Raw genomic sequence first — 16,193 nt, 5'->3', positions numbered from 1 at the left:
CAATCTTTCAACATAAGTTTTAAACTGGTATTTTTTTAATGGTACAGGACCATTATTGTCTCTGTGTAAAGAAAAGAAAAATCAGTTTTGCCAAAGATAGCCTCATGGGCAGTGTGCCAACATTGTGCTTTGGGCATCCCGAGTTTGAGTTTCGAACCTTTCCTGATCCCATTCCATCAATTCTTTTTCTCTCTTTTGCCAACTTCATTTGCTGTCTAATATATTGTTCTATCCTAAAAAAGGCACTCACAAATTTGTAAAAAAATATGTGCCTACATATTTCATGTTTATTTCATGTTTTTGGTTGAATGTGCCTGTTTTTTTACTGAGTGACATCCACGACCTGGCATGCATAAAACTGTTTTTCGTCATTGTCACCCACAAATGTTGACCTTGCATACATAAAACTGTGTTTTTTGTCATGATAATATATTTGTAAATAAGAATCATTTTGACAACATCTTCACATTAAACTTTTAAAAATGAAAAACATTGCGTTTTTAGTATATAAAAGTTGTGTAAACTTACTTTAAATCATATATTGTAAGGACAATTTACAGTTGTTGTTAAAAGATTGTTGCTACCTAAACAACAATAACCTAACTGTATGCTAGTATAAGACATTATTTTACAAACAATGACTCCTGCAGATTCTAAAACACTATTAGCAGACATGCCTTCAATTATATTATTATTATAAAAGTATGTATAATAATTAATATCCTTGTAGTGTATTTACCTGTTTTTTTATTGTAGGTGACTTTGAGTGAAGGCCCTCACCATGTAGCAATGTTTAAAGACAGCTCTCGGGAGTTTGACCTTGGCAAAGAGGAAGATGTAAGTCTTTTAACTCAAATTATGCCGTCTGACACTCTATTTTTGACTGTCAGATCATTGAAATGATAACTTGTTTGTTTTTTTCTAGCTTGCAGCACTGAGGCATGAGATTGAGCTCAGGATGAGGAAGAGTGTGAAGGAAGGTCAGACAGTCAGCCCTGAGGTAATACCATTATTTCTTGACTTTGCTTGGTGAAAACCTTTACACTTGAATTAAGTACATTTATATAATTTATATATTTTTTTCTGCTTTGATAGACCATCTCTTTAAGTGTTAAGGGCCCTGGAATCCAGCGAATGGTGCTTGTAGATTTACCAGGGGTCATCAGTGTAAGTTTTGCTTGCATTTTAATGCCGTTTTACTTTCTGGCATATATTAGGGATGGGTGGTACGACCAAAGTTCAATTTCATGGGATGAGAAAGTTTATTTCATGGTAACAATATCTTTCATAAAATAAATAAAAAAGTTTTTTATAAAGGTATTAATTCCAGAAAATGTGCAAAAGAGCTTTATAGAATAAATAAGCTAGAATATTTAAATGAAAAGAAGGACTTGATAATATTTATTTTTAATTTTATTTTCAAATCTTGTAAGTATAGTAAACAGTATATGACTTTTCATTAACAACAAATTTCACTGTATGTCACATTTTGTCAGTTTTGTGGACAGACCTTAATATAAAAAAATACTCAAGTATTTTCTTGACACAGATGTAAAAGATGCAGCTAGCTCCATGCAACTCTCAATGCAATGCATGCAATGCATGCAACTCTCACATGGTCGCCCACTGAAGCTAAGCAGGGCTGCGCCCGGTCAGTACCTGGATGGGAGACCACATGGGAAAGCTAGGTTGCTGCCGGAAGTGGTGTTAGTGAGGCCAGCAGGGGGCGCTCAACCTGTGGTCTGTGTGGGTCCTAATGCCCCAGTATAGTGACGTGGACTCTATACTGCTCAGTAAGCGCTGTCTTTCGGATGAGACGTTAAACAGAGGTCCTGACTCTCTGTGGTCGTTAAAAATCCCAGGATGTCCTTCGAAAAAAGAGTAGGGGTTTAACCCTGGCATCCTGGCCAAATCTGCCCTCTAGCCTCAGTCCATCATGGCCTCCTAACCTTCCCGATATCATAATTGGCATATCATGACTCTGTCTCCTCTCCACCAATCAGCTGGTGTGTGGTGTGCGGTCTGGCGCAAAATGGCTGCCGTCGCGTCATCCAGGTGGATGATGCACACTGGTGGTGGATGAGGAGATTCCCCTCATTGTGTAAAGTGCCCAGAAAAGCGCTATATAAATTTAAGGAATTATTATTATTATTATTATTATATATCCCAAGTAGCTGAAATATAAAACTTGAATATAAAAATGTAAATATTTTTCCTGCAAAAACAAATATAAACAATTGCATTTCTTGTGTAAATATTGAAGCTAAGTGATCACTTATTGTGGAAAATATAGAGCAATAGGCAATACTGCAATTGGCCCACTAATTTACAAATTATGTGGAATACACGGAATAAAAAATAATTTTATGGTACACATTTCATTCCACGGAAGCTATATATATTGTCATACCACCCAGCCCTTATACATATATATATATATATGTGTGTGTGTGTGTGTGTGTGTGTGTGTGTGTGTGTGTGTGTGTGTGTGTGTGTGTGTGTGTGTGTGTGTATAAGGAGCTGAACGACTTTTGATTTGAAAGTTGACTTTTATGTTATCATTGTTATCGGCATCGACTTGTTGCTAGTGACATCAATAACACACAATGTTTTGCAACACGGCAGGAAAAATATATTCACATGTTGTTTGAAAGCTCATAACAAGTTGCAAAAACAATGCAACATTACCAGTGACTGATTTTTATTGCAAAACAAATGAACTGTCAACACTTTAATTTCGTTACTAATGCAACATTAGTACCCTGGCTAATTTTACTGCTAAATAAATGCAGTCAACACATTTATCGCTGCACATTTTAGTAAGAATGTAACAATAACAGATATTTTAGTGCAGAAGTAATGCATACGTCCTCAGCACACAGATTTATGTGATGTTATTCATAACAACATAACCCACGAAAGACAAATGCTATGACGCTGAGCCTTATTACACTGTCAGAAACTTGCTCAGACATATTTTACCCCTATAATCGTGCATGCTAGAAATGTGCTCAAAATCCTGCTCAGGTCTGGGGTTTTTTTCACAGTTACTGGCTCATCTTGGTTATCAGAAGTCTATTCACTGCACATCTTCACCGCGTTCACTGAGGATGATATTTACATACGCTATAAAGTTTTTCACACCTCTGCGACTACGCACTTCACAGTTTCAGCACGCTTCATGGTCCATTCACAAACTACATCTCTGTCTTCGCTTCGACCTCTAATATATATTTATAGTATATTTATATATATATATATATATATATATATATATATATATATATATATATATATATATATATATATATATATATATATATATATTTGAATCTATAAATCTATGTGTTTGTTTTGTTGGTGATTACTTGTGTAAAAGTAATTTGTTGCCTACTGATTGACTTCTTTTCGCAGACTGTGACAACTGGAATGGCCGCAGACACAAAGGAAACCATTTTTAGCATTAGTAAAGCTTACATGCAGAATCCAAACGCCATCATCCTCTGTATACAGGGTTAGTTTTCACTCCTTTATGAAAATATTCAAGTATTAACAAGTATTACATCTTATAATGCTTAATCCCACAATGTTCTCTGCCTCTTTCTTTATTTCTGTCTTTGTCAGATGGCTCAGTAGATGCAGAGCGCAGTATAGTCACTGATCTGGTCAGTCAAATGGACCCTCAGGGCAAAAGGACCATATTTGTTCTTACTAAGGTTGATCTGGCAGAAAAGAACCTGGCTAGTCCAAGCAGAGTAAGAGATTTAACTAAATGACCTCTGAATAGTAAATATTACTTGCCATATTAGCCACTAGAGGGCGCTGTTTTGTATCTTTTGACACAAATACAGAATTATTAAATGCAGTAAGGTGGAGGTGATGAATGTTTAACACTTCAAAAGTAAAAAAAATTATAAATTATTATAATTTTTTTTCGCAGATCCAGCAAATAGTAGAAGGCAAATTATTCCCAATGAAGGCTTTGGGCTACTTTGCTGTAGTAACTGGCAAAGGTAAACCTTGGGATTTTTCTGGAAATCAGTTGCGTTTGAAATTTGCTCTACTTTGATGAAATTATTCAAACACAACTCTTTTTAGGCAGCCCTAATGAGAGCATAGATTCCATTAAAGACTATGAGGAGGACTTCTTCCAGAACTCAAGACTGCTGAAGTAGGACTCAGTTTACACAATTTTCACTTTTAAGTTATTTGTTACACATTTTCATTGGATTATCTTTTGCTATAGGGATGGCATGTTGAAAGCTCATCAGGTGACTACAAAGAACCTGAGTCTTGCTGTGTCAGACTGTTTCTGGAAAATGGTCAGAGAGTCAGTAGAGCAACAAGCAGATGCCTTTAAAGGTAAGACAGAGACTACTAGATAAGATGGAGAATGATGAAAATATCCTTAATTTATTGATCCATTTGTTATTTCTGGGGTTCTCAGAAGCAAAGAAAATAATTTCACAGCTGGCTAAACATCTATATTAGTGAATAGAAACACATATTTGCTCTGAAGAATTTTCTATGACTTTTAATAAAGAGGGTAAAAGGTTGAGAGAATTATATATACATTTATACATGTAAATCCCCCTGTAACATTGACTATGTTTATCACAAATAATGTGATTATTTTGGGCTTAATTGCAATATAATGTTTTAATGTCAGGAGCAAAGCTGAAAAATCCTGTTTCCATTATTCATATTATTCTCTAAGAAATATGGTTATTTTTCTTACCGTCATAAGACGATATTGGAAAAATGAAACTTTGAGATATTTTATTTTTCTTTGATAATCAATAACTATAAATACACTTTGCCAAGATGGTGTATTTGACACTTTTTTTGGGCATCTAACTGTTTTCAGGTACAGAAATTGAAAAATCACAATGCCCAAAAATGCTTTTCTTACTTTGCTTTGTCCAAATATCTAAAAATTCTTAGTTTTTTCCCTAAAACAAACAACTTTATCTGCCAATAGTGTACATAATATAATCTTATGTTTGCTTTGAAATGTAGATTTTGGTACTTGAAACGCCAAAAATTCTAAATAAATAAATAAAAACATTTCAAATAAATAGTTAAATACAATTAATCTTTGTTGCAACTCCAAACATCATAATTTATTGTGTCCAAATGCTTTGAACTCTCTTAAAAACACATTATAAACTTTTACTCTATCCGCTTGTTAAGTGGTGACGTGTTGGTGACGTATGTAATACTGTTTCTGGGTCCAAGCAGTCACTCATTTGAGTTGAGAAATCATTCGTTTATCATCACTTTTTATTCATATCACACATTAAAATTAATTTAAGATGAAGTCATAGTGTACACAACAATCTCTGGGCTTGCTGCATCACAAATACCAAAATTTTAACAATTTATAAAAAAATGAATCACTTTCTGGCCATTGGATATTAGGCATGGACATATATATTGCGATTGTGATTTTCGAAAGTATTAAATTGCTTTAAAAACGTGTATTATTACCATTTCATGAGTCTCCCCATTCAGTTGAACAGAGCGCTTGGACCCGGAAGCCGCTTTGCATGACGTCACACTTAACAAGCAGATAATGGTTAAACATATTAGTGACTCTACAAATCACCTGTTCTGTAGCTTAACTATAATTCTGACTCGATGTTGCATATCCTGTGATGTTACTTTTGTGGTTGCACACTTTGCGATATCGATGCTTTAACAATATATTGTGCAGCCCTACTTCACAGCACAGGTGTTGAAATTAGAGTAAGTGTTTCTGACCGCTGTTTTGATTTATTTCTGTCTAATGCAAAACACGCAGTATGGTTGCATATAGTGCTGTTTTTCCACCAGAGAAATGTGATGTTAATGCAACTTCTGCTTGGATTGTGCTGTGGATTGGATTGCGCTGCCGTCATGTTATATGGGAGCAAAAGTGGCTGCGAGTTTAAAGTATAAAGCACAGAAATATAGTGTATCATATGTGTGTGCATGTGATATGTACTGTTGAAGTCTAAATTATTAGCCAACCCCCCCCCCGTTTGTTTTTTTTCCCCAATTTCTGTTTAGCGGAGAGAAAATTTTTTTCAACACATTTCTCAACATAAATGTTTTAATAACTCATTTCTAATAACTGATTACTTTTATCTTTGCCATGATATTTTCTATACAACTTCTATACAGCTTAAACTGACATTTAAAGGCTTAACTAGGTTAACTAGGCAGGTTAGGGTAATTAGACAAGTTATTGTATTACAATGGTTTGTTTTGTAGACTATCAGGAAAAAGATACAACTTAAAAGTGCTAATAATTTTGACCTTGAAATGGTTTTAAAAAAAATTAAAAACTGCTTATATTCTAGTCAAAATGTAACAAATAAAACGTTCTCTAGAAGAAAAAATATTATCAGACATACTATGAAAATTATCATACTATGATATGACATCATTTGGAAAAAAAAAAAATTCAAAGGGGGGCTAATAATTCTGAATTCAACTGTATGTGCATGTATTATTTCATAATACAAATCTAAATACATTTAACTGCAATCATAATGTTAAAAACTATAGAAGCATCACCACTGTTTGTAAAAAATTCATAAATCCCAAATAACTAAGAAATGAATACGAGTTGTGTAATTATTGTCATGGCTTTTCAGTCAAAATGGTTGAAAACTACTGCGTTAGTGCTATAGCACAAAATGAATAGTGAGTGATATGTATGTGTGTATGATATGCTTACGTGTATATTATTTTCATAATTCAAATATAAATAAATTTTACTCAAATCACAAATTTAAAAACTATGGAAACATCACCATAGTTAGTAAAACGTCCATAAGTTTCAAATAACTCAAAACATATCTGAGTTCTGTAGTTATTGTCTGGACTGTACAACCATAATAGTTAAAAACTACTGCGTTAGTGCTAAAATCTAGTGTTTGTAAACATTGAAATAATAAAGGAACATAGGAACATTGTCTTGCTTTTTGTTTTACCATTTCTATTTTTAGTCCTTAATAAGATGCTGATTTTCAAGGGCATTTTGAGAAGCGTTGTCCACATCAGCTCTCATGAGACCCAGTAAATAAACCCTAATAGAATCCAAACCAAACAGCTCGACAGCCACTTAACTCTGAAACCCAGAGCCTGTTCCCCAGTCCTGCGCGCGCTGATTTTCGTCACACCTCACCCCGGCATCAGACTTTCTGCTGCAGGCACGTTTTAGGCCTCCGCGCTGCCAATTAACAGGCCACCGCTGCTAACGCTCTGCCTGGAGATTTATTGCCTGACCCGGGACGCTCCTCAAACCTTTGTGTGGGCTATCGATCTCTACAGCTGCACTGGGGCCGGCCCGATAACCAGAGCAATTAGCGTCATCTCCATTGTGTGAGCGAGACGGCCGGCCCGAGTGTGTGCTGGGGACATGAGGCCCCTTGGGGACGTGGGGTTGCTGATACAGTGCACGCTTGGCTCCAGATGCATTGATCACGGCTGCGGCACAGTCTATCTGGTGGTTGGGTCTGTGTACAGAGGGAGATGGGAAGAAGCGTCTGAGGAATAGGGCTGTTGTCATTGGAAAGTTTGTTTTGGTCAAAAGTTTGCTTTATTGTTTTTGGAGACTAAGTGAACTTAATTAATTGGTTTATTCAAGTATTCGTTGTTTAACATTCATCTGTTCTGGGATGCGTTTCCCAAACAACAGCGTAAATCGTGGCTGATCTACAATAGTAAGATGCATCATTTGGGAAAAGATTGATGTTGTGACGAGTGTTTCCCAAAACTGTAATTGCTCTATTGCAGATCCGTTGTTCGAGTCACGTTAGTTGGCTAACGATGGTTTTCAGAAACGGACCCCTGATCACTGTTGGGGAAAGTTACTTTTGAAAGAAAAAATTACTATATTAAGTTACTCTAAAAAAAAAAAAATGTTGTGTTACTAAGTTTCTTTTAGGAGATCTTTTGGGATTTTTTCCTTTTTTTAATAGCAGCTCTGCAATTAACAACACACATTTACCTTTAAAAAACATTTTAAAAATTATAAATTAGGTTAACGTTAGATTCTGTGAACTTTCTGATTCCAGAGCTATACATGCGGTATATACAGTTTATTGAAAGTTTAAAGCAAAGTGTTTGCTACTTTTTGTTTTAAACATTTGAAAGGAATAGGTTATAGGGGAATAACTGCAAATAGAACACAACCTGGAACTATGCTTCTAACTACAGCTCTAGAGGTTTAGTTCAAATGCACAAGTAGCGACGCAGTTTGCGAATGTTTAGAATGATGGATTCGGGAAACACAAAATTAATTAATTGTTTGTAACATCGGAACTTGCGACTTTAGTTGGCTAATGATAGTTTTCTGAAACACACCCCTGATCAGTGTTGGGGTGTTGGTTATTTTTTGAATTAATAAATTACGATATTGAGTTACTCTCCAAAAAAGTAACTATCTGCATTACTTATTTACATTTTATGGTAAGTAATGCAGTACTATTGAGTTACTTTTGCATTTTTTTCTTACCCGGCTTGAGACTTGATCTCTTTCAGAACTTTTAGGGTCTTTTCCTATGTATTTTAATGGGAGTTTTGCAGTTAACAACACACTGTTTGACTTTCATTTACCTTTAAAAAAAAGCACTTAAAAAATATAATTAAGGATAACGTTAGATTCTGACAACTTCCTGACTCCAGAGCAATACGTGCAGTATATACATTTTAATGAAAATTTAAAGCAACGTGTTCGTTATTTTTTGTCCTAAACATTTGAAAGGAATAGAGCATAGAGGGGATAACTGCAAACTGAACACAACTGGGAACTATTTCTCTAACTACAGCTCTAGAGGTGTAGTTCAAACAGTTTGCAAATGTTTGTTGGAACGATGGATTTGGGAAACACTTAATTAGCTAATTGTATGTAACAACGGAACTTGCGACCTCAGTTTGCTAACGATGGTTTTCGGAAATGCCCCCCTGATCAGTGTTAGGGAAAGTTACTTTTAAAAGTAATAAATTACGACATTGGGTTACTCTCCAAAAAAGTAACTAGCTGCGTTACTTGGGTATAACCTAAAATAATCTAAACTGACCCAGATTTTCTTTGCTGTGCAGCTTCTCGATTTAACCTGGAGACTGAGTGGAAGAACAACTATCCTCGCTTACGAGAGCTGGACAGGGTAAGAAATCAGCGGGTTGAACTAAACTAAACTACATTTTTAAGTCTTGCACACTTTGCTGAATTTTAGTTTAGTATTCTAATTTAAAATTGTCGAAAGTAATTGGTGCATCATTAGTGCGGTTCCTCGCCCCAAAAAAGCACTTAAATCATGTAATAATCATGCAACAATGTAATAATAATCATGTGTGGTAAAACCAAAGCTGAAGTATATGTTTTCTAACTGTCATACCATGTTCCTAATTCATAGAACGAGCTCTACGAGAAGGCCAAAAATGAGATCTTGGATGAGGTGATCAGCTTGAGTCAAGTTACACCAAAACACTGGTGAGCATTTATCTTTTGCAAAACTGCTATGAAATTAGATGTACTCAATCGATTGAGCATTTTTTAAAATCAAATTAATATCATAATATCAATGTACCCTGTGCGAATTATTGTTCATTTTGTTTGACCTATTTAAAAAGTAACTAAATTGTAACTGACTACAAAATGTCTACAAACTAGAATTGCTTTTATTGTACAACGTGAGCTTGCATCACAAAACTGCAACAAAGCTCAGTTAAACAGGCACATAATCAGGGCTTGAGGACTTCTTTCCACATTATCAGGTTTCTCAGTAGCAGAAGTTGTCAAAGTTTGGTAAACCTAGAATTCAGTGATCGCGAGAATTGTTTTACAATCCTATTTGCTGAAGTAATAAAAGAAAATACCATGATGATGTTACAAAGACTTTTAAAAAAGGAAAAAAATTGCAGCCAGCCGCCTTTTCTTTCTTTCTTTCTTTCTTTCTTTCTTTCTTTCTTTCTTTCTTTCTTTCTTTCTTTCTTTCTTTCTTTCTTTCTTTCTTTCTTTCTTTCTTTCTTTCTTTTTTTCTTTCTTTCTTTCTTTCTTTCATTCATCCATTTATCCATTCATCCATCCATCCATCCATCCATCCATCCATCCATTGCGGAAGTCTTTTATTTAAAGTTGTAAATTCTCCTTCTTTTCTTGCATCAATAATTGCTAGCTAGAGTAAAAAAATCAAACACATAATAATGTGGATATAAAGCATAAAGTTATTGTAAATGTGGTTTGTTTTCACAGCTCCTTTAGTTATTAACAGGGAATATTTCATTATTAATCATAAGTGAAAAAAAAAATACAGTGTTTTGTGGAGGTTGAAACTATTACAATATAAATACTTATTTAAAATATTCAAGAATCCGGACTTAATCATATTTATTAAATGATGATGCTTTGAAGTGATCATTTCTCCATCCTTGTTTTTTTCCTTGTGTCCTCCTGTTGCATCCTGAAGGAAGCTAAGATGCAAGGAAATTAAAAATTAAAGGAAAATAGCCAAAATCAGGAACTAAATGAAGGAAATTGAGAGGCACCAATTCCTTCCTAACTAACTAACTAACTAACTAACTAACTAACTAACTAACTAACTAACTAACTAACTAACTAACTAACTAACTAACTAACTAACTAACTAACTAACTAACTTACTAAACTTATTTTGCATTTTGCATTATGACACATTCAATGTCAAAAGCTGTGGAAAATACAGAATAAGGTGTTGTGTATGTTATTTATAATTATACTTTTTGTGTATGTTATTTATAATTATTATTTTCTAATAAAGTGTATTTTATAACTGTTATATCTTGTGATCACATCAGATGTTAAATCTAGCCGCTGTAATTTTTAACATGAGAGCTTATCACTTGACAGCATGTGATTTATATGCTCTTCATCGGCACAAGCGATAACCAGTAATGAGCTATTCTCACTCTTCCGACTCATTGTTGGCTTGCAGACATTCAACTTTGCATCTCCATTTCATGCCTCCAGGACAGACTCTACCATCAGAATGCAAAGCCGCACGCTGTACCTGGAGTTATGAAGCCAAAACCCAAAGGAGCGGGCTAAATGAAGTAGATCAGATGCTTGTAGGGGGCCCAGTGTGCTCCATCAGCCTCTCAAATCAATGGCATGATGAATAGCTGGAGGGTGGCTTCTCTGGCCAGCGCTAGTTTGGTGCTATTGGAGATGTGTGTATATTGATGTACCACGATAGAACAAAGCAAACAGGAAGCTATGAAATATGGCTGCATTTTTATGATAAATGAGCTGTATCGGCAACCTCAGAATATTCTCATCGTAATGTCAAGTCTTTAGACTGTTTAGCACATATTTGAAGCTTTTTTTATGATGGTTGAAGGGCCTAAAATAAATGAATTAGCATTGTTTATTGTGCTCTTGCTCTCTGTTTGATTGTGTATGTTTTTAGAAAAAACAAAGGTTTCTTTTTTGTTGTTGTTTTAGGGAGTCTATCTTACAGAAGAAGCTTTGGGAAAGAGTCTCGACACACGTCATAGAGAACATCTACCTGCCTGCTGCACAGACCATGAACTCTGGAACTTTTAACACCACTGTAGACATCAAACTCAAGCAATGGACTGATAAACAACTTCCTCATAAAGCACTAGAGGTAATGAACACCAAGGAAGGACTAATGTTCATATTTGTTAATGCATATTTGTTCATTTTGTAGTTGTTTTTGTTTTTTAAAGCTTGGATATAGAAATAGTTATGGGAATTTTCTTAATATTTATATTATATTATATTATATTATATTATATTATATTATATTATATTATATTATATTATATTATATTATATTATATTATATTATATTATATTATATTATTCATTCATTTTCTTTTCGGCTTAGTCCCTTTATTAATCTAGGGTCGCCACAGCAGAATGAACTTATCCAGCTTGTATTTTACGCAGCGGATGTCCTTCCAGCAACAACCCATCTCTGGGAAACACCCATACACTCGCAAATACAATCATATTACCATACTGTATGTTACAGTTTTTACATTTTTTTTATTAAATTTAAATTAAATTTATTTAAACTTGTAAAAATCTATTTTAATTGTAAAAACTAATTCAGCCTTCTTTAATTTGCAGCCTTGCATGATGCTTCAAAAATCATGCTAATATGTTGATTTGGTGCTGAATAAATATTATTTACAAAGGACTGTGGCGACCCCAAATTAATAAAGGGACTAAGCAGAAAATTAAATTAAATTAAATTAAATTAAATTAAATTAAATTAAATTAAATTAAATTAAATTAAATTAAATTAAATTAAATTAAATTAAATTAAATTAAATTAAATTTGGGCAAGATGGAGACTCAGTGGTTAGCACTGTTGCCTCACAGCAAGAAGGTCACTGGTTCAAGTCCCGGCTGGGTCAGTTGGCATTTCTGTGTGAAGTTTGCATGTTCTTCCTGTGTTGGCATGGGTTTCCTCCGGGTGCTCCGGTTTCACCTACAGTCTAAAGACGTGTGCTATAGGTGAATTGAATAAAATAAATTGGTCGTAGTGTATGTGTGTGCCTGTGAGAGTGTATGGGTGTTTCCCAGTATTGGGTTGTAGCTGGAAGGGCATCTGCTGTGTTAAACGTATGCTGGATAAGTTGGCGGTTCATTCTGCTGTGGCGACCTGTGATTAATAAAGAGACTAAGAAAAATGAATGAATTCAATTCAATTAATAAAAAAAAAATTATGAAATGCTTCTTTGTTTAATAAAAGAATTAAAAAAGAAATCTGAAAAATTGTTATTAAATTATATTCTGACCCCAAACTTTAATATGAACCGTTTCACCGTCAATCTCTCCTCTTTGCTCTGCTGTCCAGGTTGCTTGGGAGACTTTGCAGGAAGAGTTTGCCCGCTTCATGGCCGAATACAAAGGGAAAGACCAGGATGACATTTTTGACAAGCTGAAGGAAGCTGTCAAGGACGAGAGCATCAAACGACACAAGTGGAATGAAAGAGCCATGGACAGCTTGGTAAATGCAACTCATTATTTAGTTAAGCAGCAGAGAGAGAATTCTCAAGCGCTGTTATTTAATGTTACTCCTGTATGTGCTTTACAGAGAGTGATTCAACACAACGCTCTGGAGGATCGTTCAATCACAGACAAGCCCCAGTGGGATGCCGCTATACAGTTCATGGAGGAAACGCTGCAGTCTCGTCTTAAAGACAGTACGTCTACCCTCATAAACCCTCTCTTGTCTGTTTGTCTCTGGAGTGTGTGACTCATCTTCCTGTGTCGCAGCTGAGTCAGTAATAGCTGATATGGTGGGGCCAGACTGGAAGCAGAGGTGGATGAGCTGGAAAAACCGAACACCAGAGCAGGTTGGTTTGGCAACACTTTTTATTTGGTTCATTTTTAGTAATAGAGGCTTTATTTTGTTTTACTGTTTGTGTTATTAGTTGGTTCTAGTTATAATACAGTAAATCTAAGGATGCTTTTATACTTGTATGTTTTCAGCAAGAAAGAAAATGTTCCTGGTGTTTCCATTATGTTTCAGAGTAGACATCCGTACACACTATATGACTGAAAACAGGCAAAAAATAGCTACATTCTGTAATTACAGTACAGAATTGTAACCCTTATGCAATTTTAAAGGAAAATTTTTACAGTCTTAAAAATGGTCAGTTAAGGGTGAGGAGAATAACATTCATTTTAGATGAAACAGGCAAACACACAATATCAATGAGCGAGGGACAAAAATACCACAACTAACTAAATGCAATAAAGTGTTATTTTGTTTACAGAAGATAGTGATTATAAGTGCAAAAATATGTATAATATGAAGAACAATAAATATTTACAGCAATATATTGAAAATCAAAGACAACAAACGATACACAAAATGTTTAAGCTGGTAGATGAGTGAGTTGGAGAGATTGTAGGTATAAGACACAGGCCACGTCTCTGACCTCACGCACTACCTTACCTACACTATGATAACAGAAAATCAAAAGTACAGCGGGTGGAGCTCGCCCCTAACCTAATTTGTCAGTCCCACTTTATATTAAGTGTCCTTAACTACTATGTACTTACAACAAAAAAATAAATACAATGTACTTACTGTGTTTATAATGTATTTGAGAACACTTGTGGTGCTTTTGAGTTGGAATGGAGGTTGGGTTATGGACAGGTTTGGTGGCATGTAGGTTTAAGGGTAGGCTAAGGTGTAAGGGATGGTCAACAGTGTATTTACAAATGTAATTACAAAAACTAATTACAGATGTAATTACATACATGCATTTAATCAAGCGTAAGTACACAGTAAATACATGTATTTACACAATAAGTACATTGTAACAACTAATATGTACTTACACAGGAATTAATAGTTTAAGGCCACTTAATATAAAGTGGGACCAATTTGTCTAACAAAAGTGACATTCAAAGCCCAAGTGTGCACAATGTATATCACTGTAATATTTATATCAAGCTGTATTCAGAAGAGAACCAGAAACAATCTGAAAACAAATTATAATGTATTAGTTATTAACAGCCAAATTCAAGCTAAAGCGAATCAGATGTCTCTCATTTAGAACGAAAACCATTGCTTGCAAAATATTTTATGTACCAAATGTTAAATTGTGAATATTTTTTTAATGGAAAAAAAGTTGTGTTTGAGTATCCTTACATTTCAGCATTTGGCAGCATGGTGTGTCTTGAAACTGGCTCAACTGGCAATTGTCTTTGTATGTTTGCTTGACTTCAGACCGCAAAATTAAATGATCAATGCTACAAAATATTATGTATGCGCATTAAAAATGCTCAGATATAATCACAGATTATGTCAATATAATGTGGAAAAAGAAAACTTTAAAATGCTGTCATTTTGGTTCATGTTAATAGGAGTAAGACATCAATAGAAACTGTAATAGGTTTAGTTTAATTGTGTGTTATTCACAATAAAAAGTAGCTTTTTTCATTTTAGAATAAAGAAAAATATGTAATGTTCTTTTTGTCGTCTAGGTTTCTTTAAATTTGACCTTGCGTCTCAAAATTAAAACAAATCTTATGGGTCATATGATCACAGCTTGATGAATAAGGACAGGAGTATGTGGTGATTGTTTGAATAACTGTAGAAAAATTGTCCATTTTAAAATGAAGACACACTCGTTTAAATGCAGCCTTTATTGTGTTCTCTTACTGCAGCACACCCGGAATGAAACCAAAAATGAGCTGGAGCGTCTGCTGAAACTGCATGAGGATCACACAGCATATTTGGCCAATGATGAGGTCACTACAGTGCGCAAAAACCTGGAGGCCCGAGGGGTGGAGGTGGACCCTGTATTGGTTAGTGAGGCCTTGAGACAATATATAACATTCTGCATATATGGTTTATGTGCTTTCTGTTCTAGCTGCTGAATGTATAACTGATTCTCTCTGTAGATTAAGGACACATGGCATCAGCTCTTTCGACGTCACTTCCTACAGAAGGCACTACTACATTGCAACCTCTGCAGACGAGGTTTCTACTACTATCAGAGGCACTTCGTAGACTCTGAGGTAGGTAAAACGTAATTTATGATTAAAAAAATATGGAGTTAGTGTTGCCAGATGTAGCTGATTTTTTTCTAGTCCAAAAGCGTTCCAAAACCCGGCCAAACACACAAAAAAGTCCAAAATATTAGATTAATATTTTATTTTTTCTTAATTTATTTAAATCGAAAATAATCTTGTTATTTTATCTGTCATATTTTTTAACCATACAGCAACCAATGCCAGCAGTCTCAAAACCACAACATAACCGGATCACATCGAAACACTGCCCTCTTTCACCCACGCACTGCACTTAACGTTGTGTAAATTACATTACCTTTTAGAGTATGTTTTACTTTTGAAATGGGGTGTAAATTTGTCCCATTGTTGTTTTAAATTCTTTTGAACATAATTAGGTGCTGCTTTTCGAACAGACAATGCTTCTGTTTTTCTTGCTGTCAATTGCGGAACAAATGATCGATAAAAGTGTCATGATATGAGGTGAGTCTAACTGCAGGTGCTGTGTGATGCGTGTGCAAGCGAAGGGGAGTCAAATTTAGAAACAACTTTCCTTCACCTCCTCTTGTGGGTAGGCCTATGCGGTTTGCGCTATGCACTGGTCACTACTAACTGAATGGAGTAAGAGCACACTGTTATGTTTTGTTGAATATATTGCATT

At 34.8% G+C, this 16,193-nt stretch overlaps 1 protein-coding gene across 12 annotated transcripts in view; it reads left to right on the top strand.

The window, feature by feature from the left end:
• opa1 (OPA1 mitochondrial dynamin like GTPase) overlaps positions 1 to 16,193 on the top strand; it is a 75,006-nt gene that overhangs the window by 23,522 nt on the left and 35,291 nt on the right. For all 12 annotated transcript variants that reach the window (XM_073952907.1, XM_021476848.3, XM_073952905.1 and 9 more), the window contains 16 exon segments: positions 757 to 837; positions 926 to 1,000; positions 1,096 to 1,167; positions 3,415 to 3,514; positions 3,625 to 3,755; positions 3,941 to 4,013; positions 4,099 to 4,171; positions 4,247 to 4,362; positions 9,094 to 9,158; positions 9,408 to 9,484; positions 11,474 to 11,639; positions 12,861 to 13,013; positions 13,101 to 13,209; positions 13,283 to 13,362; positions 15,188 to 15,328; positions 15,425 to 15,541. In XM_073952907.1, the coding sequence (XP_073809008.1) occupies positions 757 to 837; positions 926 to 1,000; positions 1,096 to 1,167; positions 3,415 to 3,514; positions 3,625 to 3,755; positions 3,941 to 4,013; positions 4,099 to 4,171; positions 4,247 to 4,362; positions 9,094 to 9,158; positions 9,408 to 9,484; positions 11,474 to 11,639; positions 12,861 to 13,013; positions 13,101 to 13,209; positions 13,283 to 13,362; positions 15,188 to 15,328; positions 15,425 to 15,541 (1,629 nt within the window).

Source organism: Danio rerio, chromosome 6 (genome assembly GCF_049306965.1).
Source record: "Danio rerio strain Tuebingen ecotype United States chromosome 6, GRCz12tu, whole genome shotgun sequence".
Taxonomy (NCBI): Eukaryota; Metazoa; Chordata; class Actinopteri; order Cypriniformes; family Danionidae; genus Danio; species Danio rerio.
This window is presented reverse-complemented; position numbering and strand designations above follow the sequence as displayed.